At 35.4% G+C, this 26,504-nt stretch overlaps 1 protein-coding gene across 3 annotated transcripts; it reads left to right on the top strand.

Annotated features, from left to right (window-relative positions):
- On the top strand, window positions 1-25,484 carry LOC149539202 (uncharacterized). Of its 3 annotated transcripts, XM_089800523.1 has the most exons (9): window positions 1-30; window positions 133-234; window positions 3,133-3,738; window positions 4,019-7,266; window positions 7,346-7,615; window positions 8,013-8,093; window positions 24,565-24,673; window positions 24,934-25,000; window positions 25,184-25,484. In XM_089800523.1, exons 2-9 carry the CDS (start codon window positions 156-158, stop codon window positions 25,251-25,253), a joined length of 4,530 nt encoding a protein of 1,509 aa, XP_089656649.1. In that variant the 5' UTR covers window positions 1-30; window positions 133-155; the 3' UTR covers window positions 25,254-25,484. The 3 variants fall into 3 exon arrangements, with proteins under 3 accessions (XP_089656649.1, XP_089656648.1, XP_089656650.1); XM_089800522.1 differs by lacking the exon at window positions 1-30 and having other exon boundaries at window positions 37-234; XM_089800524.1 differs by lacking the exons at window positions 1-30; window positions 3,133-3,738 and having other exon boundaries at window positions 38-234.
- Window positions 25,485-26,504: the final 1,020 nt, after the last annotated feature.

Below are 26,504 nucleotides of genomic sequence, written 5' to 3' on the forward strand. Positions count from 1 at the left end.
AGTTGGGCGCCGCTTTTATATTTTAAGTAGGTCTGTAAACCTTAGATTTTTTGGGCGTCTCGCTTCAATTTTGTATATTTTCCAATTAAATTAATGCGCGGGGATGATTAAAATTTGAGATCCATCATTTAGGTCGTGCTCCAGGGAATAATAAGATGGAGAGCGGATCTCAGAACAAGCATTCAAGCAGTTATTACGACTGTGAGACTGAGATTATAGAATCATCTATAGGGGGTAAGAAACGCCACCATTTTTCATATTTTTGCACCAATTCTGCTTCCATTGCGTTTAACGGTAGCATAACTAAGAACAGGTCTGGTGAAAATCTGATTAGGTCTCGACAAGTTTCCAGACATTTAAGCTTTCACTTTTGTTTTCATTTTTTTCCCGCCTTTAAGTTGGACTTGAGCTGCATGGATGAGGCTGACGAATTTTGATACCCATTAAACTGAATTGTTATAAAGGCTCCATTTAGAATGGCTGTGAACTATACTCTTGGAGTTGGCCCTTGAATTTCTGAGGCAATGGAGCTATATGTGCTCAATTGAGTAGGACAAATCATCTAGCTAGATATGTATAGAGGAACTATTGGCTCTTGCGCTAAGGTGTACACATCGTGTCACTGGGTTAGCCTGGTCTCTGGTGACTCTTGTATGCCGCTTATCATGATAATTTCTCCACTGCAGAACTTTGTCCTCGGGCTCGGGCTTCCAAAAATGCATGGATTTATGTTTGAATTTAAGTCTCAATTGCTAAAAATTAAAATAAAAAAATTGTTGAGGCCCTTTTGGTTTATCTTCTGAATGGTGAACTCTTTGTGATCCTGTTTTGTTTATTCTCTGGATGTGGTGAAACCTATATCCCTTTGTAATTTCGTATTCTTACATAAGGAGTGTTTACTCGCGAATTTTTCCTTCCCTGGACTAGTGCGAAAGCTAGAATCGAAATAACCATCTTCATCGGACAGTTTGGAGAATGTGCTGCAGCTCTGTTAATTCTGTTGGTGATTCATGTTCATCACAAAATTTCTCTTGTCTGCTTTCACAAGTGAGGATCTGATGCAGCGAATTGGTATCTTACTGAAAGGCAACCTAAATAGCTAGCATTAGCATGCATTCTCTTTCTTTGGTAGCCGGTAAACACCTTCTTCCCTGAGCTATAAGAGGTTAGCATACATACCTCATACACAATAACGTTCTTAAGTCCGCATAATTATCATCATGCAACTAGATATCTCACAATCAAACAAAATGAAACGATGAGCTCTGTTTTGAAGCCAGTCAGGGCCTCTATGCTTGCCCGCTAGATTTTCATCCCTTATTTTCTATTAACACGCCTGTGAAACCTCAGAAATAGTGTCTAATTCTGGTTAATAAAAGTTGAACGCTTTACATGATGCAATTTCTCAGATCAGATATTTAGACCACTAACTGTTTCTGGCAATAAACTTGTACCCATCACTTAGCCTTCTTCACCCTAATTTAACAAGCTTACTATAAAAAATGAACTCTGTAAGGGACTATTGAAGACATGAGATTTCCACGGTCCACAATATAATCTCAGCAATTTTTGGATTTGATGTGGATTAAATTCTACAATCCATCATTTTTCTTCCGTAGTTAACTTATCACGACAATGGATCATGGAGGTTAATCTGAAATGTTGATGAGTAAAAACGCTACATAATCAAATCCAGAAATACTGCCAAAATCCTTAAATGACTGTTTTGCCAGCTCTGTCTTTCTTGTGTGTGTTCTGGATATAGTCCAGATATGTATTTGTCTTTGATATGGAAAGAGTACAATTAGCCTCAGGTGATATATGGATATGATCTGTTCAAATTTGAACTATATGTGACAAAACTTCAGAAGAACTGAAAATAACTAATAAGCATAAAAAGAGTGTAACTATTCACTAACCCTAAAGAGAGCCAAAGCACTTTCTTCTCACTCGTATCAGCCGTCTTTGGGGTTCATAGTTGAAGACTGTCTGTAGGATGACTTGTCTTTGCATTTATATATGATATTGCTATTTTGAGTCATATTCCATCTGCAAAGTTTTTTTTTTAAAAGATGGTGTATCCATTTTCATGCATTTTGGATTGTAAGTAACAAAATAACCTTTTTAAAAAATAATTTTTTTATTGAAGAAATGACCAATTTATCCCCTTTCACTACACCTTTGATAGCAATAAGAAGTACTAGATTTTTTTGACTGTTTGCTTGAGTATATTGCCACCTCCTGCAACATCTTTTACATTCTTTCTCCTCAAGCATATCTTCCAAGTCCTTTACTGTTTCCATATTATACTATAAAATTTCCCACAAAAATTCTGTAGATATATATATATATATATATAACTTGAATTCATGTACCCATGCTGTATCACATCAATAGTTTCCAAAATATTGCTGTATCCATGTCCAGGTAACTTAGATAAGAGATCTTGCTATCAGACACACTCTACAAGGATTTGCATATAACCTCGATTCTGGCACAACAGTACCAACTTTAAATTGCAACATAGGAATAATCATTTTGCAGTGACTATTTTACTGCCAATTTATGTAAAAATTCTTTCATCTCACATTCTCTCATTGTTAGTCTAACGGGGACACCGTAATCAGGCACTTGTCTCATTCTTGATTGTGTTGATTTTATATTGGGTTTTTCTTTCAATTCATGATTATATTACATTTTTTAGTTTAATGTTTAGTTATTTTTCAGAACTTTTGCTTTCTCTACCTTAGGGCTTTTTTTATTGTACGAATTGTACTTTCAAGTCCCATTAACTTGCTTTGGTTATATGTGAATGCTAATATGATTCTTTCTTTACATTATGTTTTTTTTGGTTTTGAAACTTATTTGTTGTTTTCTATGTGGCTGAAATAAACTGAAACTTCTATGATTGTTTTGGAAGTGATTCTGCTTGATGCAAGTGGTTTTGTAAAACAGTCCTTATAATTCCTTTTACTCCAAGTAACAGGAGAAGCCGTTGTCTTTAAGATTAGGTTCTGTTTTATTGTTTTTCTAGGGTCAAGCTGCTTTTTAAGCTAGAAGGTTTGGTTTCAAATCACTGTGTGAAGGCCATCACGCAGAGGATTAATTAATATAATTTAAAAAATTTTGTAGGAGAAAATATGGAGGAAAATGAAATCGAGGATACTCTACCAATTGAAGATACAGTGCCACTTAAAGGCGCTGTACCACTTGAAGACACTGTTGTGCTTGAAAATGTAGCTGTGCTTGAAACACAACTGGTAGAGGATGATAAAAATCTAGAAGAAAGACTTCTGCCACTAGGAGAGAGGGATGGAGATGCTGGGGCTGATAATGCAGTTGATGTGGTCAATATACAAGGTGATACAGAGGCAAAGACTCAATTATTGGAAGAATTCCAACCAGATAATGGCATGTCCAGTTTAAGAAACCAGACACATATGTATACAGTAGACGATACTGATGATGAAAGTGGTGGGGAAACTGTACTCTTGACTGAGGATGATGATGCATCTGATGGTAGGTCAAGTCCACAGAGAGTGGATGAACTGAAACTCAATCAGTTTCCAGTTGGAGCTGTTCAATTTCCTACTACACGTCATGTTAAAGAAACATCTCTGACTCATTCCTGTGACATGGAAAAGGGTTTTTCATTCAACACTGTAAATTCACACCATGAACTTGAGCAGAACGCTTTAGTTGATTCAGATGCTTTGACAGAAGATGAATGTGATTTAGGTGAGCTTTAACTTCATAGAGGTTTTTATCCCGAAGGCTTTGAACAAGCCATTGATAACCATTAAAATTCTTCAGAAAGAAGATGCTTTAATCTGGTTCCATATATGTTGGAAGAGCGATTCTAGTATTTCCAGGCAAATGCAATGTTTTTTTTTTTCAAATAGTAAATTTTGAGGGATGAAGTCCTTTTCAAATGCATTTCTTTTATAAATATGCAATTTATTCTTAAACTATTGCTATATTAGGCAACCTCCATTATGTAATTGAAATGGTGTTCCAGGTATTTTTCCTCAAAAAACAAGCCAAGATAATAAGAAGCTGTATGACAGCAAGGCATTGCTTCAGGAGTGTCGACCAGACAGAAAAAATGATAATCATATATCAACTTTGCATTTACTGTCAGATAATTTGAATAATCTAGAAGCAAGCCAGAGTGTTCGTACTGGCATGCAGGTGAAGACGGGCTTTTCTCCTGCTGATATTGCCTGGGAAAATTCTTCTCATATGTCATCAGCTTCTGTACCTAGATGTAGAAACATTGCTTCTATTCGGGCTGCATCCTTGAGAGCTTCTGGATTGCGTGCTTCAGAGATGCTATCTAAAACAAAGGAAATAACTGAAGTGCACGGCACTAAAAAAGAGTCTGATAGAAAGAATGATTCTGGTTCCTCTTCAATTCTTGGAATGTCCAAACCTGATCAAGTTATGGAGAGAAACAAAGGCTTCCCATCAGATGCTAAGTTTAGAACTGAAAGCTTGAGAGCAAGAAGACTTTTCCCTGACACTGACTCTATAGAAGTCATTGAAATGAAAGCAAGGGATGAATTTGAGTTAAATAACAGAAAGGCTAGAAAGGACAACAAAGTTGAATTTGAGTTACAAGATAACACAAGGGCCAGAACTGACAATAAAGAAGATAATGCACCAAAGGTGATACACTCTGACAATGATGAACAAATGACCATGTATGCAAACAAGGAAGATGATAAACCAAGAGCCAAAATTGTTATAAAGGAAGATAATGAGCCAAGTGAAACTTTTGAAAATGGGATAGATGATGTTCTTAGGAAAGGAGCCTCTGATGCTGTAGGTCCACGGCAGCTTAAGTCAAGAGGACTGCAAGAGCTTGGCCATGCTAGAAAATCACCACTTTATTCTATTTCTGCTGGTTTAAGTTATGTTGATTCCCAGGAACCAGGGGAGCAATCTCAAGCTGATGCATTGAATATGGTAGACAAATTGGTGTGGCTTAATACAACTGGGTTTTCACAAGACCAAGCACCCCCAAAATTTCATGCAATGACTTGTTCTGGACCTTCAAGTGCAAAGGGACCTCAAAATCTTGCCCAGTTGGTTGAATCTAAAGGTCCAACTGAAAATATTGGAGTTTTCGACTGGGTTGATAGCCAAAATAATGAAGCTGGCAGACAGTTTTTTGGTAAGAATAGCCAAGGTTATTTGGCATCCGCAAAAAAAGGGAATAAATTGAAATCGGAATCGAAACGGCATGGATGCAGGTATGATAAGAACAAAAATGGTTCTTCAGTTCTGGATGCAAAGGGGGAAAATATTGAAAAGAAAAAAAGCAAAATTCTTTTGCAGGGTCTCCAAAAGGTTGCTAGCTCAGGTGTTTCAGTAGCTAATCTATCAACAGCTTCCAATTCAGCACATAGGATACAAAATAAATTTGATGGGGCAAAAGATCAAGAGGCAGATGATACTGTATCCAATGGAGCAAATAAACCACAATTTGCTTCTGGTACCTTAAGATTTTCTAAGAGATTACAATCAGCTAAGGAACAGAACAATGACAAAAAGAAGGCTCCCGCTGCTGATGAGAAAGAATTCACAGTAGAGAAACTTCCTTTGAATTCAGGAGATGCTTGTGACCAACGGGTGAGAAAAAGTCTCCCTGTCAGGGACTCATTGGATCTACCCAATATTGGCAATGATACCCAGTTGGCTGCTGAAGCAATGCAGATGATGTTCTTGGAGACTCCTGGCAATCAGGCTACCGAGGACACACTTATGGTAGCCAAAAGAGGCTGTGCTGAAGGGGGAGATTCTAGAAAGAGAAACGGTAGAGTTTCTGGTAGAGGAGCACATGAAGCATCTGAAGGTCATAAATCTAGAAAGAGGAAATTGTCACATACCGACCTAGGAAGTGGTGAAAATCATGCAAATCAAAGGAGAACTACAAAGAATTTTGTAGCTCCACTGGAAAAAAGTAGGCGAGCTCATTGGGCAGAAGATGAGGGGAAATTGCCAGAGAAGGACAAGGACAGGAAATCTGAAAGACTAAGAAAGTCCAAACAAGATGGAAAAAAGAAATTGGAATCCAAAACTAATCCTGCTTATTCTGAAGCTTGGAAAGAAAGCAACAATTTGGTGGAGGACTCTATAAAGGTTCCAAAAAGAAAGAGGTCAAACATGGATAAAGCACCAAAAATAGCTGAAGAAATTCAATTGGTTGGAGCAGATAAACGAGAAGGACGCTTTACAAGACAAATGGAGAAGCAGAAAGCTGAAACACAGATACGTAGGACAAAAGAGGATGACCTAGATGTGATAAATAATATTGCAAAGGTTGTCAGGGGCAAAATGAAACATGCCAATGCAGAAGAGATATCATATGACCAAATTCTTTCTTCAGGCAGGCAGTTATCAAAATCACAACCAACCAATGATGAGAAAACTAGTGCAAACACAGGAGTTATGTGCTCGAGGGCAGGGGAAGTAGCAGTGACATCTTCCTCACAAGAAAAGAGTATGCTGCAAGAGGAAAGTCTTAGGCTTGATGAACAATTTTTTTCCAAGAGTTCTGATGCTCATGATGAGAATAGAGAGACATCAGCAGAGTTATCAAAATCTGTGAGGAGAAAGAGAAGTAAGACAAACAAAGAGGAAAGAAAGCTGCATAAATCTATACCCATTGGAGAGGGTTTGCTTGCTGGCACTGTTGACAGAGACTTAGAGCAGAAGTTAGGAGAAAGTACAGCTATGCGTATGACCAGGCAATCTGTGCGCAATTCAGGACTGGAGATTGGTTCACCTATTTCTCCATTTACAGCTATCAATGGAGATAAATCTGATCACACTAACATGGTTCCCGAATCAAGTGCACAGGGCTGCAAATCTAGGGGAAGAAAAAGAGCACATACAACTCCAAGTGATTTGAAGCTTGCAGATCATGGAACTTTAGCTTATCCAAATAAAGATGAAGTACGACTAAATGATACTTCTGTAGATATGAGATCTCCCTTTCCATGCCAGGGTGAGAGTATTACCTTTAAATCACCTTCTACCACTGGATTTGGCCAGAATGCAAAACGATCAACTTGTAAAGATTCTCTGACTAAAGGAACTCCTAAATCAAAGCTTAAGAGAGAACTGGGTCAGTTAATGACAACAGAGAGTGGTCAATCACCGATTTTGAAGGATTCTGCTCGGAAGAGAAGAGAACCAGGCAGCATCCGTGTTTTGTTTAGCCATAGTTTGGATGATGATATTGAAAAACAGCAGATAAAAGTAAGTTGGTATTTTGCTTGGTAGTTTTTATGATTGTTTTAGGTTTTGTCCCTCTTGTTCTTACAAGGCTAGTTGGCAGATTTTGACAAAACTTGGAGGTCAGCTTGCATCATCAGCGGCAGATTGTACTCACTTTGTCACAGATAAGTTTGTTAGGACAAGGAACATGCTAGAAGCAATGGCTGCTGGTAAATCAGTTGTAACACACTTATGGTTGGAGAACTGTGGTCAAGCAAGCTATTTCATAGATGAAAAGAAATACATTATGAGGGATGAAAAGAAGGAGAAAGAGATTGGATTCAGCATGACTGCTTCCTTGGCAGTTGCACAACAAAATCCTCTTTTACAGGTTGGTAGTTACTAAATTACTGAGATTCTCTCATTCATTTTAAGAAAAACGTAAGAACATCTAATGGATCTTTGTGTCTGCTTAACTCCCTTAAATGCTAAATAATTTTGTTAGCATGGGCAAAATTATATTTTCCTGAGGCACCTTCAGAGATAGAATTTTTTGTGATTGTGTTTTAAAGATTTCCTCTTGTTTATTTTAGATATTGGAGCTCATTTTTTGACTGTCTTGCTATTGTATCTGGGTGTATGTTTGGAATGTTCCACAACTCATCTTTATTTACTCTTGCTATTGTAACAGTCTGCCTCTAGATTCTTATTGATCTATTTTTGGTTGTTCATGGATAGTACTTAAATTTCTTTCTTTCTATTCTATTGAATTCTACCTCTTGCTGCAGGGAAAACAAGTATTTGTCACCCCCAGTACAAAGCCTGAGCAAGAATCAATTATATCTATGGTTAAGGCAGCAAATGGGCAGGTGAGGCTTTATATCGCATTTCCTATTTCCTTTTATCCTTGACAAAAACTGAAGAATTGTCTAATTTGTTTGTAGACTGACACAAATAGAGGATGGTAAGTGGCTTTAAATAACTGCAACAGTAGATACAAGTAGGAACTAAAAGAGAGGATAAGTTTATAACAAGATTACATCATGTAACTCTATAAGCTGGAGCTATAATTTTTTAAATGAATGTAGGATGGACAGTTCTTAAGACAGTCTTCAAAACTGAAGATGTTTCTGGTAGGCTACAAGTTTCCATTCAAATTCCAGACATACTTAAACACAAAGTAAGGCAAAAAAGAAGACAGAATGAGAACTAAATTAATATCACACATGATGTATGTAGGTTAGTGGGACTCAAATGTTACTAGTTACACTGGTAAATTGGGAGTGCAAAATTAGCTACAGTCTAGAATATCCAAATACAAAACATCTAGATTCTAAACAACTTAAACCTCATCAGGCAAACATTGGGGATGTGAAATTGATACAATTGTGATTAAAATTGCTCATGAGTCATTGCCTTAACCAAATAATAACGATTCAAAGAAGCTGCTTAAAATTCAGATAAGTTAATGCATGAAAAGCTCTAGTTTAAATTATACATGAGCTGTAAAATTCGGTGAAATGAATGTTTCAGATACATTACTGAAAATAAATAATTTCCTCTAGTTATTTTCAAACATCCCATGAATACATTAAATTTTTTTAAAAAATATGTTGACCCCATGCTAGTGTAACCTGGATGTGAGAATGGACTTGTTATTTGAATATTATTTAGTTAGGTTGTGCTTAGTAGATTAATTTTTAATTTTAATTTTTGATTAATTAATCAGGAAATCCTATGAGGCCCCAGCTTGACAAGAAAAATTTATACATTACAGAAACAGAGATAACTAATTGACCATAACAGACTTGCAAAGTAATGACAACCCCGTACCAGAAAGCTTGTCAGGAAAAAAATTATGAGTAGCCACATTCTTGACTCAGCATTTGACTCCACCTGGCTAGCTGAGAAATGATATCACTAGGGATTGAGCTATGCCACCAAAAGCCATTCCCTTCTAGTTCTCCCCCAAAATTGTTTCAATAAACCCTAACATGGTGGGATGTGCATGAGGGAATATAGCTTCCAACTGCATATTGATACTTTGCGCTTTCAACATGGATCTTGAATAGTCGATATTGTATGCCACACCCTGACAAAAGTGACCTCCCAGCAGCCAGAGACCTCTAGACACAGTGGGTTGCCAGAATGAAATGTCCCTTTTCTGATTTTTTTATGATATTTCCAACCTTTAATCAGATCTTTAAAATCAAACAACTGATATCACAAAGATCCACCAAATTTCTCAAGAAACCCCAAATCGGGTATGTTGAAAATAGTGCTAAAAGCTTCACAACTTCACAAATTATTAATGAATCTAAAAATGGAAATTTTTACAGAACTTTCAGCAGCATAACAGCCTACAAATTTACATTTCCATATCCATATAGCCTTTACACAACAGCTCGAAAATGTAGGACCAAAACTATGCTCATCGGGCTCCCGAAATAGCACAAAATATGCCCGGAAACACCACAAGAACACTAATAATCTATCTCAGAAGTTTAATCACATCCCAATATATATATTCAGCTCTATTTTAACAGCTTAAAGTATAAAATACAGCAGCAACCAAAACTGATATGAAATACTCAACCGGAAACACCAAACTCTTACAAAAATACACCCGAAAACTCACAAATCTGCACTGTTCAGCACAAAGGCAAACTCTGTATGAGCATGCACATGGAATGGCTTCAAACTCCCGTCCTTAGCCTTCCTGGAAACCTGCAAACTCCCGTTCTTGGGTCTCCCTGGAAACCTGCAAACTCCCGTTCTTGGGTCTCCCTGGAAACCTGCAAACTCCCGTTCTTGGGTCTCCTTCTCCACAGGTTTGGCAGCCTCTGAAGAATAACAAAGAATGAGCAAAAATCAAGTTCTGGAATGTGCCCAAAATGCCTCCAAACCCCTTAAAAGAGGGCATAACTGTAACTCACGTCCAAGAGAGGTTAATGAAACTTATTTTAATAATAATTTTCATTTATTAGTCCAACGGTTTCCAAAGATTAACCCCCTTTTTCCGAAACTTCACTTTCTTGGGCCCGCCTGCCTTAGCAAAGATTTTCTTTTTTAATTATTTGAAAAGGGGACATGACACAGAAGTCCACAAAGTCCAGTAGAAGATTAATCATTTATGTTATATGCATTGAATTTATAACTTATGCTGGATGAAATAAAATGTTTGATTATATTGAATTGCATGGAGATTTTGTAAAGGCTATGATAAATAAGACCAATGTTGGGAGAATAATTTTTGTTGTTGCATGTGGAAGTGGAAGAAAGTATTTGTTCTCATGGGAGCAAGCTTGGGGAAAGAGACTGATTTTTCAGTCAATGGTAGAGTTGTTTATTTAGCATTACATGCCAGCCTGAGATTGTGTTTGTAATAAGGAACAGACCTCAGTAATAACAAACCCTAGGTGGCTAAAAAAAATAGAAAGCAAACCCAGATTAGAATAATAACTTTTTATTTATAAAATCTACAGATTCAGAAGTTTAAATAATTAATGGTGATCACTATATGATTGGGGCTGACCTCCTTTGTGGGAAATTAAATTAGATGAAAGTTATTAAGGAGAAGACAAACCTTTGGAGAGTTGCCTTCCTTCAAATAGTCATCCCTTTTGAAAAGGAATGAAGAGGTATTGAAGGAATATAAGATGCACGTAGTAAGCAAGAAGGAAAAAGAAGATCTGATTTAATAAATAAATTACAAGGCAGCAATTACCTGAGAATAAGAAATAATTATAATATAGTATTAAGTTTTAAACTAGCATTTAAGAGGAAGAGTTGTGACTCTTCTAAAATGGTAGAAATATTGAAGAGACGTTACATTCCCTCATATTGGAGGGTATAAATGGAAGAGAATTCATTTGTAGTGGGCATGAAAGAAAGGTTTATAAGGAAGATCTGATAGATCAGACAATCTGATTTGCAAAAAGACATTGAATAAGAGCAGAAGTACTTATACACAGAACCTGCATTTATCATGGAATTGAAGTGGATGAAAAGTTCTGTTACATAAACAATCTGTATCAATTGTTCATCAAACATACTCAGCAATCAATTACATCAACCAATAAAAACCCATTTTGAGATATCTCTTGACTGATAGAAAGCAATCCAATATGTCTTCAGGCATTAGTATCATCAGTAGCAGTTAGCAAACATGTCTTCAGAAGATATAAGCATCAGACAACATCTGCAGAAATATATGTATTGGATCTGGATTAGCAACCCTTAAACATTCATCAACAGCAAGGCAGATCAAACTACAAGCATAGCATTGAGCACCAGTGAATGATATCATGATAGCAGATCAGGCAAGAGTATACTGTCCATCAATAGATAGCAGTTGATGAATTTCAATCTAACCATACATTCAACATCTTGATATAAACAATACTCACATCATATTTGTCAATTATATAGAGAAGTACACACATATATATATATATATATATACATATATACATACACACATACATATATACATACTGCTATATATATATATATACACGTACTGCTTGAAATCCACTGTAATGTTCCTTTTCCGGATTAAGAATTAATATTAAGCTATGAAGTCTGGTTTGCTTGCCTGGGACCCTGGTTTGGCAAGGGTTCGAACCAGTTCTTGGTTTGGGTCTCGCTTGTCAGTGGGTTCGAACACAAACAGGCTGGTTTGTCTGGGCTGAATCAGGGTCAAAGGCAGACCAAGTGCGAACCAGCTACATTTCCACTGAGAAACATTCTATAGTTTAGTGCAGAAAACAATTATTACAGAAATTGAATAAGATCTTTAACATTACGAACAATTTTTTTCTGAAGTTCAAATGTTTATTACGTCAAATTAAACCAGCCCTCAAGATTTCTTCCAGTGAAATTTTAAATTCCAATCGTTGATGATGAGCCCTGTCTGATTAATTGGAAGCTCTCTATGGTGATATAGCATATTTTAAATATAGAAGTTATTGAACAATATCTTCAATAGGTGAAGGGAGTTGCAAGCTACTTTTAAAACAGTTTTTAAGTAGGATGTTAATTACAAACAAACAAGCTCTTTGTACAGTGAAAAAGTAATAAGCATTTGAGGATTTGGAAAGCAAGGATGTTGTTGGTGCAGTTGATCCCATTGGCATTGTCACTATTTATGGATCAACTAACGCCTTTGATGAAGAAGAAGATGAAGATTTTAAATAATCCATTAGATGATTGAAACTTAGTATTAAGTTCCAATTGTTGAAAGTCAAAACAATGATACATGAATTTAATATTATAATATTAATATTTTGATGTTGATATGATGCTATGATTACAAGTTTATAGTGTATTTGTTGTTTTTTTGATACTATGTGATATTCTAATCTTAATTCACACTTCTAGGTTGCATACATATGTGTATGTGTATAATTTTTTTACATGTTTTTGTACTAATGGACCCAAACGAAGCCAAACCCCATTTCAAAATTTTGTTGTACTAGCAGACCGGTTCTTTGAACCTGAAGCTGAACTGGCAACGTATATATTAAATAAATAATGTTAAAACATATAAACAAACAAATAAATAATAATATAATGTAATTACAAGTTAATTAAGTTATTGAAATGTCAAGAGATCATAGTAACAAGATTTGCTACAAGTCACGCGAGTCACCCGGGTCGGCGAGTTAGGTTATCCCTGCCGGGTCAAAATGACCCGCTGCCCTGAATTGCCAAGCCATCAAATATCTTATATTTCTATATGGTATTTCTATTAATATACCCTCGCTCACCGAGTCATAATCAAGTTGGAGTCAGGGCATGAGCCAAATTGCCCTTTTCGAGTTAGAGCCAGGTCCAAGTCTCGTTACTTTGCATGAGATACATAATGAAGAGTTGTGACTGCCTCAACATTAGATATAAAAGGGAGGAGAGTTCATTTGAAAGAGGTTAGAGGAAGGAAAAAAGGAGAGAAGAAGAATTAAAGAAGGTTTAATGGAAGAAGAAAAGAATGCGAAGAAAATAAGGAAGTGACTCTTTTAAAAGGTAGCAATGATGAAAGGTTGTAAATAATAGAGGGTTGTGACTCTTTAAAAGAATTGTAATTATGAAGGGTTGTACCTAAGATACCGATGTGTCTGGGAAATGCCCAGGTGTGGGTGCTGGTGCTTATAGGTGCGTTGGTGATTTTGGGTGCTGCTCTGTTGCACCCAAGAAGCTTTCCCATCCTCTGTGGGTGCGCAGGAGATGCTTCCAAGAGCACCTAGACAACACCCAAATAGCCCTCGAGCGCATCTGGAGAGCACCTGTGAATTTTTTGGATGCCTAGTTCACTTAAGTGACTTAATATGCATGTGTCTAATTGATTTTTCTTAATTCTATTTTTGCTTCTAAACCCTAAAATGACCCTAAAAGAGGTTATTCATTGTTCATTCTTCCAGTTTGTTTGTAGCTGGGCTTTCTTCTCATTTTGTCTTTCATTTCGGCATTTTGAAAGAAAAATTATTATTTCTGAAGAGGATCATTTGTAGGGTGTCAAGTAGCTACTACAAAGGACTTCAAAGCATCTAAGGTAAGCATTTGATCCCATTCTTGAGCTTTTACTGATTCTTTTGAGATGATGGTGAATTTTTAAGTTTTCAAAGAATTTTTGTAAGTATTTTTAAAGAATAAAAGAACAATTTTAGGTATCTTTTAAAATATTTTTGTATCATATTTTCACACTTGTATGTTTAATGTTCATAGTTTATTTAATTATTTTCCTTTTAGATTCATAGTTTGTATTGTGCAAGAATGGCCATTACTAGTAGTCAAGGTTCAACAACAGGGCAAGTTAAATGAAGTGATAACTTCAATATTGATGTAGCATCTCCATTATGGAGACAGTTTTCAGGAGTTGGTTCATACATTTGGAAATGCAATGTATGTCATAGTAAACCATTCAACAACTCATATTATCGGGCCAAAGCTCTATGGGCTCTACTAGTAAAGGAATAGTGATGTGCAAAGAAAACAAAGATGGAAAAAGGATGACCGATGCAATTTTCGCAGGACTTATAAAAGAACAAGAAGCTGCTGATTATTTAGTTAACAAATAAAAAACAAGTTAATATCAACCTTCATCTAGAAAGAGTAAAGTCATTTGCCCATTGATCATGTTGTATCCTCCAAACATCCATTCTTGCAAGTGGGAGAGGAAGAGGAAGAAGTAGAAGTTATTACCCATAAAAGAGGTCCGTTGGATCAAGCATTCAAAATGGAGGCAAGAGAGCTTGTTGATGAAGTAATTGCATGTTGCCTTTATGCCAATGGTCTTCCTTTCAACTTGGTAAGATCACCATATTGGAAGGAAATGATCACAACCACCCTTAAAGCGCTGTTTGACTACACTAGTTCTGGGTTTGAAAAGGTGCGTACTACTCTTTTGCAAATAGAAAAGATTTCTATAGACAAAGCTCCTCAACCAATTAGAACTTCTTGGAAAACATTTGGTATAACTATTGTATTTGATAGATGGAAAGATACAAGGCACTAACCATTGATTAATGTGATTGCAATGTCCCCCAAAGGGGCAACGTTTTTGAGGGCAGTTGATTGTGAAGGAGAAGTTTAGGATTCACCATTCATTTCTAGAATTCTCATTGAGACAATAGAGATGGTGGGTAGTGAGAATGTGGTCTAGGTGGTCATAGATAATACCAAAATGTTTGGGGGTGCAGGTGCTTTATTTGAGTCTTGTTATGACCATATTTTTTGGACACCATGCATCATACACTCTCAACTTGGTCATGAAACAAATTGGCACCCAAATAGATTTGGTGAAGCAAATATACCAAGAGGGAGAGGAGATTTAAATGTTTGTGACAATCCACCCCATGCCACAATCCATATTTTGGTCATTCACCTAGCTGGAGTTATTGAAGGTAAATTAAAAATTGTAATTAGTTGGTTTCATTTATTTATTTAATTTGAATAAATTTTATATTCATGTTCAATTATGAAATCATTAGTTGTATATAATTTTTCTTAATATTTATTGCCATCTTGTTAATTTGCTTAGGTTGTTAACACCTAATTTGCATCTCATTCTGTTGTAGTGAGACGTCTCTTAAAAGTTCAAGGGGCATTGAGCCAAATGGTTATTTCTAGCCAATGGGGTATATGGAAGGCTTTAAATTCAAAGAGAGCCTAAAAGGTCAAGGCTTTGGTCTTGGATGACAATTGGTGGGCTTTTTTGCAATTTGTATTGGATTTCATTGAGTCTATCATGACTATGCTACACTTTGTTGATATGGATTCACCTTGCTTGGAGGATGTGTATGATGGCATGGACACCATGGTAGAAAAGGTAAAGCTTTCCATACAAGCACATGAGAATGACTCCACAAAATATCAAGCCTTATGCCATAAGGTGGAAGCAATCATTCTTCATCGTTGGGAGAAGATGACTACCACATTTCACCTCCTTGTATATGCCTTATCTCCAAGGTACTATAGTCAAGAAATACTTGCTATGTTAGATAGAGTTTCACCATATGCAGATGAAGAAGTTGCTATTGGGTGCTATAATGCATTTGCAAGACTCTTCCCAGATGATGAAATGCACAAAAAGGTGAGGCTAGAATTTGGCTTATTTGCTTCGGAATCAAAACTTACTCCATATGCAATAAAGGACCAAAATGACATGGGAGCTATCACATGGTGGTACATGTATGGTCAACCATTCAAGCATCTACAACCTCTTGCAATCAAGATCGTAAGTGTTTTTATATTTTTCTTTAACAATTGTATTGTACAATTTAGTGTTTAACATTCTTTAATTTGCTTTTCATTTGTATGTTTAATTTTATGAACACGATCTAGGTTGCAAGTTCTTTTGCTGGTGAAAGGAATTAGAGTACATACTCCTATCTCCATTCAGTGAAGCACAACCGATTGGGCTCAAAGAAAGTTAAGGACTTGGTTTATATACATACTAATTTGTGTCTTTTGTCACGTAAGGAGGATGGATACAATGAAGGGTTAACCAAGCTTTGGGGTGTAGCCCCTAAATATGCAAACTTGGACATTTCAGGATCTTACTATAGTTGCAGATGATGTTGATAGCATCTTGGCACGTGCATCAAGCACAAGTGGAAGCATGTTTGGTTCAAATGAACTTGCAAGTCTTGCAGTAGAAGGAGATAAAAAGAATGTGGGTTTTTTGAGAATCCTTATATTTTTGATTGATTGAATTTGATTAGTGAATCTTGAGTACTGACTCTTGATTGATCAACATTGAATCACAAACTATGTTTTAATTTTGTAATTCAAATTGCATTGGAATCTTGAACTTGAGTAATTTACTAATTCGTTAATTGTTATTTGAATTTGTATATTTGTCACTTTGTGTTTGTGAAGTTTGAAGTTGTGCCATCAAGGGTGAAGTATCATGCTAGGGAATGGTTTATTTTTGTATATTTCTTGCATTTCTTTGCATATAAACATTATAGTACACACACACACACACAGAGCCCAAACACACCCAAAATCCAAATTTTTTCTTTTGTGCATCCTCGCATCAAAACCCTACACCCGCTTCAACATCAAGACCAAAATTGGTAACTTAGGTTGTGACTCTTGCAAAGGGGGATGATTATGAAGGGTTGTGACTTTTTTGAAGGGAAGAAATGTTAAAGAGTTGTGACTCTTTCAGAGGTGGTAATTGTGAAAGGTTGAGACCAATGCAAAGGGGTAGACATGCTGAAGAGGTGTACTCTATCCCACATTGGAAGATATAAAGGGAGGAAGGTTTCAATGCATCTTGCTTCCCTGATAAAATCTTTATTTATAATCACAATTGTTGGTAAGAGAACCTCTTGCACATAGACAAATCCTTTGTGCTAGCCGAGTTGTGCCAAATGCCTTTAATGCTTCTTTGGTTAGACCAAGATGAGTACCTTGGGCATATTGTTTTGAAATAGTCAAGGTGAATTTCGCAAATTTTGAAATTGTGTAGAAATTACAAAAACCCACAATCCCTAAGAAACCTTTCATTGATTTTTGGGACTCATAGGATATTAACATATATGTTCCAAGGAATATGGCAAAATTGCTGCCCCTTATGCAGTCATGCTAAAAGGTTGCATTGTGATGGTTATAAGTAGCCTAAGTGATATTTGAGATACTTAACCATGCTATCTACATCCCTCCAGTGTTGCTATGCTTGACTTCTCCAAAACATTTTTCGTTAAAAGTGATACCTTAGGCTTTGGATTGGGTGTTGTTCTAATGCAAAAAGGGTGACTCTATACTTTCACAACCAATGACCTATACAAGAAAATAAAAAAGAACCAATGAAATGCTTGCTATTCTTCATGTTGTCAACAAATATTGTCAATATCTAGCTAGCTGACACTTTTGCATAAAAGCATAACTATCACAGCCTCAATTTTTTCCTAGATCAGCGAGTTCTTCTCCTGAGCAACAGAGGCAGTCACTAAGTTGTGGGTAGCAAATGCCTGATTGGGTCAATTTGAAGGTAATCCCACTTTGAGTGCTTTGTCATTACCAACACCAACTTGGAAATGTCTATCTAGGCAACTAGATAGCAACTCATACAAAGGAGACACTTGAACTTTCGAAAGCTCTCCCTTTGTATGGGTGTTTTAGTTGGTACTTGGCTGGATTGCCAGGGGTTACCAACTTGGCTTAGTGACTTCATCATCGAAAATGTTAGTAGGATAGTTGCATTCAACACTTCATCAGTTGGGTGTCCATTCATTCTTCTTTACACTCGAACTATTCATGGGATTGAGCTTATTTTGACAAAAGGGTTGGCGAGTGTTAATCTCCTAACTGACTTTGTGACAGAGTTTTTTAGCTAAATTCAATACCACCCCCTCTACTGGTCATTCAAGCTTCCAAAAAATACAGGAAAAACTTCACCAAATGTTTTTCCTAGCAAGGTATGAAAAAGAACATCAAAGTTTTCAAAAAATTGTAGCAGAATGTGAGATTTGTCAACTAAGCAAAGGTGAAATTGTCAGCACCGCTGACTAGGTACAACCCTTGCCTATTTTTGTAAGAATGTGGATAGATATATCTATGGATTTCATTGATGGCCATTGGTATGCGAGGAAATTAGTTGTTATGGTAGTGGTTGATCATCTGTCTAAATGTTCTCATTTCTATGCCTTAGCCCGCACTTATTTAATACTTTTCTGCCATTCTTGTCCAAACCTTCATTGACAATTTTTTTGCTTCCATAGTTTTCATGCTTCCATTGTCAGTGATTGTGACCCAATATTCACTAGTCACTTTTGGCAAGAACCTTTCTGATGAAATGGTACCCAACTTAAAATGAGTTCGGCATATCATCCCAAATAGACGGCCAAAACTAAAATTGTCAATAAATGCTTGGAGATCTATTTATGTTGCTTTTCTTTTGATTGGCAACACCATGGGGCCAGTTTGTTATAATTCGCCAAATGAATACATAATATCACTTATTACACAACCAAGATGACTTAATATGAAGCTGGGTATGGTTAATTGCTACCATTTCTCCAGACATACATATATATTCTTTGTGTTAAGTAATGCAGATCAGAGATAGAGAAAGATGATAGTCTTTACTTCCAAAGCAGATTCGATAATTACTTTCAGAATTATTGCAGCATTAGATTATTTGATAATATCTCTTTTGTTGTTACTGATGAAGATCTCAGATTTGATCTGTAGTATGTAATAAGAACTGATCCTATATAATATAATTAGTACAGTCCTCTGTAACTCCTGATCACTAATCTGTTATATAACCTTGAATGTTTTGTAATACCTGTAGTATCAAATGCCTGCTATGGCTATTGCCTTTGTTATTGATTGTCATTCATAGCAGGCACTGATAGACTCTTATATATATGTCTTAAGAGTTACACCCATGTAGGGGCATGACTCCTACGTGGCATAAGCCACATAGAGTCATGACCCTACGTGGGGTAACTTACCATATTTGAAACACACATTACCATGGTTGCTGCCGATAACAAATTCTTAAGAGTATACACTGATATTAATCATCAGACATGACTCCGATACTAGCCATATTTGAAACACACATTATCATGGTTGCTGCTGACAACAAATTCTTAAGAGTATACACCGAAATTAATCATTAGACATGACTCCGATACTAGCCACCGAACATGGCTTTGATTTATGACTTGAATTTAGTATTGGGTAAGTGTTGGATATTATTCTGCCATAAGCAGTCTATAATATATTAGTTTTGTTCATTCAATACACACACACACACACACACACTTTCCATACTAGCACATATATATATATATATATATATATGGATTAAATATATTGTTCACTTCAATTCGAATGAAGCTATATCCTTAACACTCCTTAGCAAGAGAGGATTGAAAAACATCTTGGAAGTATTCTTTTGGCATATGCGACAACTTTGTAATGGTTGCAATTTGAATACATTACACCTTAGTGAGATGTGAGTTATCTGATTTCTGGCACTCTAGGACAACAACTAAATGAATTCTATCAAATAACAACCTTGACCTTAGGATTGCAATGAAGTCTCCAACATCACAGGTATCACAATTCTAGAGATGAATAGTCCATCTTGATACATAAGTTATCATGACCTCCGACACATTTCGGGACATCAATGTAATGTAGTTTGTCATGCATATGGACCAAGAATCAACTATCTCAATATCATGATGTCCGGCACAATCTGAGACAATAACTTAATGGAGTCAATCATGATACATTCATTATCACAATCTCCGACATAATTCAGAACAATAATTAGTGATAACAACTAAACACAACAATTCAATATCAAGATATCTGACTCATTCCAGGACAATAACTTAAGGTAGTCAGTCTTGATAATAGGTCATGCTATTGTTGAGGTCGTCAAATTACTTTGTGACCTTACACATATATTTCATGAAAGATCATCACCTTTCATGACACACCACATAAATGCAATATTGCAATATTAAATATTCATGAATATATTAATTTCATAATATAGAAATTACATCTTAGAGATTTCAATTACAATTTAGTCATACCAAGTTTACTTCTAAAGTACTCCACCTTCAACTTCCCACACATAATGGTCTTTTCTTCTTGTTGGAAATTTCGACATTTTCAAGATTAGATGATGATGAATGTTCATAATTTTCTGAAATTTTCTCCTTTGATTCTTGATTGTATCTAATTTTGTGATTGAATCATCTTCAATTTTTAGAGAGTTTATAAGCTACATCTTCAAATTTAACATCTCTATTGATTTCAACTGATCTTTGTCCTGGAACATAGACTTTGTATCCTTAAGTGATTTCACTATAACCAACAAATATTCCTTTCCTCTCAGAGGGTTTTTAATTTAGTCCTCTTTTCTTTGGGAACATGAACATATACAGGGCAAGCAAAGATTCTTAGATGGCTTAAGTTTGGCTTAATCCTTGTAAAGACTTCTTCAGGTGTTATATTCTCTAAGATTGAATGAGGGCATCTGTTCTAGATGTACACAACTGTATATGAGGCTTCTGCCCAAAATGAAAAATGTATATTTTGATCATGCATCATGGCCTTTACAGCTTCAATGATGGTTCTATTTTTTCTTTTCATGACTCCATTTTGTTGAGGTTACAAGGTTCTGTTAGGATGTTTTCCTAGAATAGTCATTGACAAAAATTACATAATAATCCCCCTAGTGATGGTGTTGAAATTGGACCACATGTTATCAGTGTGGACTAATTCTAGTACATTTTTAGACTTATGTTTACTTGGAGGAAAAGACCCTCTAGTGTTCTTCCCTAGAGCATAACCTTTATAAATTCCAATATCTTCAGATTTTAATTGGGGTAATTTGCACTATACCTAAGATGTTCTAATATTCTATGCCAAATTTCATTATGATTTGATACTTCATGACTTAGTGCATGTTTTTGATTATTACATAGTTTGTATAGGCTACCGTCTTTAGAACCTATAGTAATAGCATTCTTAATGTTGGAATTTTTAGCTCAAAGTAACACTTTTATCTTCAGGAAAGGTGACGCGATAGTATTGATCAGCCATGCTTGAAATAGAAACCAAATTTCTTTTTATGCCTAGTACAAAGAGAACATCTTTTAGTTGTAAATTCACTCCGGTTCTTATTTGAATCGAACAAGTCCCTATTCACTTCACAGGATATGTGGAATTGTCTCCAATGGTGACTTCTTCAGTTGAATGCCCTTCAAAAGTTTCAAATTGGTCTCTAAACCCAATTATGTGTCTAGAAGCTCTGCTATCGATTATCCAAGTATTTCTATTTGAGTTTAATTCACTTGATAATGCTAGGAAGAATACAGGGTTCTCGATTTCCTTAACTTCGGCTATGGTCGCTTGAGCTTTCTTTCTTTCTAGACAGAACTTGTGCGTGTCCAAACTTATCACATTTATAACACTGGACCTTAGAGAAATCTCTTTTTTTATGATTTTGGTAATTATTTCCTCTCTTCCATTTAAATTTCTTTTTCTTCCCTTTGTTGCTTGAATTTGTATTTAGTGTTTGTATTTGTCCCTCTTTATTCGGATTGATCCCTCTTGAGATTAGCCTTGGGTGCATTGATTCTTGAGTTGATCGAATTTAGGTAGAGAGGGTCGACTAATGCATTGGATAAAAGATTCCTATGAGATAGGTAATCCTTTGAGGGCTATTAGCGATAATTCCAAATCGTGAGTATTATTTCCAATTGTAGAGAGTTAAGCTCTTAATTCAGTGATTCTCAAGAAGTAGGATGAAATTGTCTCCCCTTTAATCATTTTGATATTTAGGAGTTGCTGCTTTAATGTAAGAAATCTGCTTGCATTGTTGATTTCAAATGTATTTTCAATGGTTTTAAATACTTCATAAGCAGATGTTAGTTTCGATATGGATGGAAGAATATGATCTTTGACAGCGTCAATGATAATTTTCTAGCCTCCTTGTTACGTCTCTTCCAAGATGTCTTATCTGGTTCATATTCAGGCATCTTAATGTCTCTGTCTATGTAGGAGTCCAATTCAAGTTCTTGAAGTATTGTTATGATTCTGATTTTCCATGAGACAAAATTTGAAGCTCCTTCTAATCTATCTTTAACTCTAATGCCATTCACCATGATTGCCCCTCCTTGTATTGTAAGTTATGTTTGATATTTGATTCAGAATTTCACTATCTTCAGAATTCTCTATCACCTAGGCTCTGATACCATGTTAAGGAATGTAGATCAGAGATAGAGAAAGATAACAGTCTTTCGATCCAAAGTAGATTTGATTATTACTTTCAGAATTATTGCAGCATTAGATTATATGATAATAACTTCCAAATTTTAATTCAGTCTGGAGCAATCTCTATTTTGTTGTTACTGATGAAGATCTCAGATTTGATCTGTAGTATTTAATAAGAACTGATCCTATATAATATAATTAGTACAGTCCTCTGTAACTCTTGATCACCAATCTGTCATATAACCTTGAATGTTTTGTAATACATGTAGTATCAAATGCCTGCTATGGAATGCTATTGCCTTTCTTATTGATTGTCATTCGTAGCAGGCACCGATAGACTCATATATATGTCTTAAGAGTTACACCCACGTAAGCCACGTAGGGTCATGACCCTACGTGGGGTAACTAACCATATTTGAAACACACGTTATCGTAGTTGCTGCCAATAACAAATTCTTAAAAGTATACATCGATATTAATCATCGGACATGACTCCGATACTTTTTATCGAACATGGCTTTGATTTATTACTTGAATTTACTATCGGGTAAGTGTTATAGATATTATTCTGCCGTAAGCAGTCCATAATATATTAGTTTTGTTCATTCAATATATATATATGTGTGTGTGTGTGTGTGTGTGTGTGTGTATGTGTGTGTGTGTGTGTGTGTGTGTGTATGTATGTATGTATGTGTAAATTTATACACATGTATGTACATTGTATACACACACACACATATAAATGTATATGTATATGTATATGTATATAGATATATGTATATATATACTTTCCAAACTAGCACATATATATATATATATATATATATATATATACATATATGTATTGATCAAATATATTGTTCACTTCAATTCGAATGAAGCTATATCCTTAACACTCCCTCTTAGCAAGATAGGATTGAGCGACATCTTGAAAATAATGCTTACAATTAGAATGCATTACACCTTAGTGAGATGTGAATTATCATATTTCTGCCACTCCAGGACAACTACTAAATGAAGTCTATCAAATAACAACCGTGACCTTAGGATGACAATGAAGTCTCCAGTATCACATTTATTACAATTCCTGACATGAATAGTCCATCTTGATACATAAGTTATCATGATCTCTGACACATTTCGGGACAACAATGTAATGTAGTCTGTTGTATATGGACCAAGAGTTAACTATCAATATGGACCAAGAGTTAACTATCTCAATATCATGATATCCAGCACAATCCGGGACAACAACTTAATGGAGTCAATCATGATACATTCGTTACACAAACTCCGACTTAATTCAGAACAATAATTAGTGATAACAACTAAACATAACAAATCAATATCAAGATATCCAGCCTATTCGGGGACAACAACTTAAGGTAGTCAGTCTTGATAATAGGTCATACTATTGTTGAGGTCGCCACCTTACAATAGTGACCTTACACATATATTTCATGAAAGATCGTCACCTTTCATGACACAACCTATAAATTTTTGAAGAGAATTGGTTTGTAAATTACTAGTGGAGCTTCCTCCCTCCATCCTTCATCTAATTTTTCAATTTTCCTATTTGACGTGACTCCTGGGAAACAAATTCAAGTGCAGTTTGCATCACCTTACCTAGATATTGATTGATCTGTTATCCTCAATCCCGAGTCTATCTTGGATAGATGTTTACATCACCTCTGCAACTGTAACATCACTCAGGTCCTCTGTCAATGGATTCAAGAACAATTATTTTTTTGCGTTTTATTTTTGAACTTAATCAATGTTAAATTAAGGCGGTCTTCTCTGAAAGTAAACTATACATGGTGATAGGTCCTCTCATGGGATCTGAAGTACTTCCCAACTGTTGCAATCTATGCATGGGTAGAAATTCCAGTCCAAATGATTACACATCTTTATTCATTCCTCCAAGATCTTTTTCATAGTTTCATCTACAAGAAGGTTAACTAATTTTCAGTAAAGGGTTTTCAATGAATACAATCAATTTTTATTTCTTATTGCATAAGAAATGGATTATGACTTTGTTTTAATGTTTAATATGTTATGTCAGTTCTAATGTTATTGTTTGGACAGGTTTTGAATGGGCCGCAAGGAATCGTTAGCAAGGACAAAATTATGGAAAGCATAATTGTCATATCTTGTGAAGAAGACTACAAAGTTTGCATCCCCCTTCTTGAGAAGGGTATAGTTTTCTGAACCACTAGTAATGATATATATCTAGATAAAATTATGTCTGCTCTGGATTTTGAAAGGAAAAATTGTCTGTATCAAACAGGGTGGAAACTTTGATTGTGGTTTGAAGTATTTAAGTTTTCAATACTCACAATTATTGGGAAATTGGGAACTTGACATCGTTGTTTTTACTTTAGATTTAGCACTTTGATTTAAAATTTCCCACTGAGCTCACCCAGATCAAACTAAGAAGAATGGGTTTCACTGCAGGTGCAAGGATTTATTCCCCCGAGTTTATATTGAATGGAATTGTTGTTCAGAGGCTGGATTTTTCCAGGTATCTATGGTGTCTTTGTGGTGATTTGGGTTCTGGATGGATTGAATAAGTTGCCTAATCATCTTTGTGCATTAAATTTTATCACTCATTTATTTAGCACTGCTGATTTATTCATTTTACCCTGAAATTTGAGTTTAGTTGATAGAATATGTCTTGTCTTGTTGCTGTTTGTATTTGCCACAGAGATCAACTTTTCACAGATTATGTGAAACGACCACATTCTACAAAATCACATTCAAGGCAGAGGACTTGATCATCACAAGCAAAGTCAAAATGTCATATCTTGTAAATTAACATGTTTAATATGGAAAATTAAATCATTGTAAACATATTTAGATTGTTTGTTTTATTGGCATTGAGCATTTTATGAGCATGTCAAATTGCACTTTGCCCTTGTAAACAGTTATGCTGGTTTTATCTGTACAGATAAATTCTTTACCATCACATGCAGAAACAAGCTACTCATTGTGGCATTTACGAACAATTTCACTCTTTTTTTTCTATTCTTTTATACCTTGAGCTTATAACTATATTAGTGAAAAGCTAGAGTAGTGTATTTTTGTGATTTCCCCTTGGGTTTATTTTTTATTCAATGGGAAAATGTTATAGTGACCATGCCATCCTTGGTTGGATGCTTTATGTAATATCCCTTTTCGGATATTTTACTAAAAAGCCATGATATAAACTTGCAGATTTAAATCAGAATAGTAAACCAATATTTGATATAAATTTCAGAACCTTAACCGTTTTGTAACCTGTAGATTTGTATACAAGGAAGCTCGGAAAATTTTGTTTTATTTCTCCAATATTCAGAAAGTACATATATAAACTAGGAACTAATACAAATAACCATCAAATGCGTTACTGTATTATACAACAGCAATACAATAACATGCAACTATCTAAATGATCCAATCTTATAAATAGTAAAAATTGTCAAATTGACAAATATGGATAAAACCTGTAAGAAGGCTAGGTTTGTGTCCAACCTCCAAAAATTTCTTCAAGGGTTCGCATCCTCAAAGAGATAACAAACAATTGTTTTCAGCTCTCAGATTAATATTTGTTTAAAATATTGTATCTTTCATATCCTCCTATGTGGAGTCTGTTGTACATTTATCACTTTTTTCAATGTGATGCACGCTCTTTTAAGCAATGTGGGATCAAACACTTTTTTTGTCCTCTAGTCACTTAAGTGAACATAGTACCTTCTAAAATAAAGTGACACGTTAAATGAACTTTAATAGTCACTTAGTCAATAAACCATATAATCATTAGACATTAAAATAGTTGACCAAATAAACTTAGATAATCATAGCTTGTTGGAAAGCTCTTGGTGAGATGCTTCCAACCCAACATTGAGGTACCAAAAATACCATGCTTTGTTTATTTACTAAAAATAGTAAGCATTTGGATAACTTGCCAAAACTGCTCTGATGGGTTTGAAACTGGAAATCTCTACGTCAAATCTCGAACAAAACCTCGTAAAGACCCTTCTAGCCCT

Source organism: Cupressus sempervirens, chromosome 9 (genome assembly GCF_028749045.1).
Source record: "Cupressus sempervirens isolate cs-2001-9-10 chromosome 9, ASM2874904v1, whole genome shotgun sequence".
Classification (NCBI taxonomy): domain Eukaryota; kingdom Viridiplantae; phylum Streptophyta; class Pinopsida; order Cupressales; family Cupressaceae; genus Cupressus; species Cupressus sempervirens.

Bases quoted from the DNA above. Each gene is read 5' to 3' on its own strand.
- LOC149539202 (XM_089800523.1), top strand. From the start codon at position 156: ATGGAGAGCGGATCTCAGAACAAGCATTCAAGCAGTTATTACGACTGT. The intron at 235-3,132 runs GTAAGAAACGCC...AAAATTTTGTAG, and splicing joins TATAGAATCATCTATAGGGG to GAGAAAATATGGAGGAAAAT. The intron at 24,674-24,933 runs GTATAGTTTTCT...GTTTCACTGCAG, and splicing joins CATCCCCCTTCTTGAGAAGG to GTGCAAGGATTTATTCCCCC.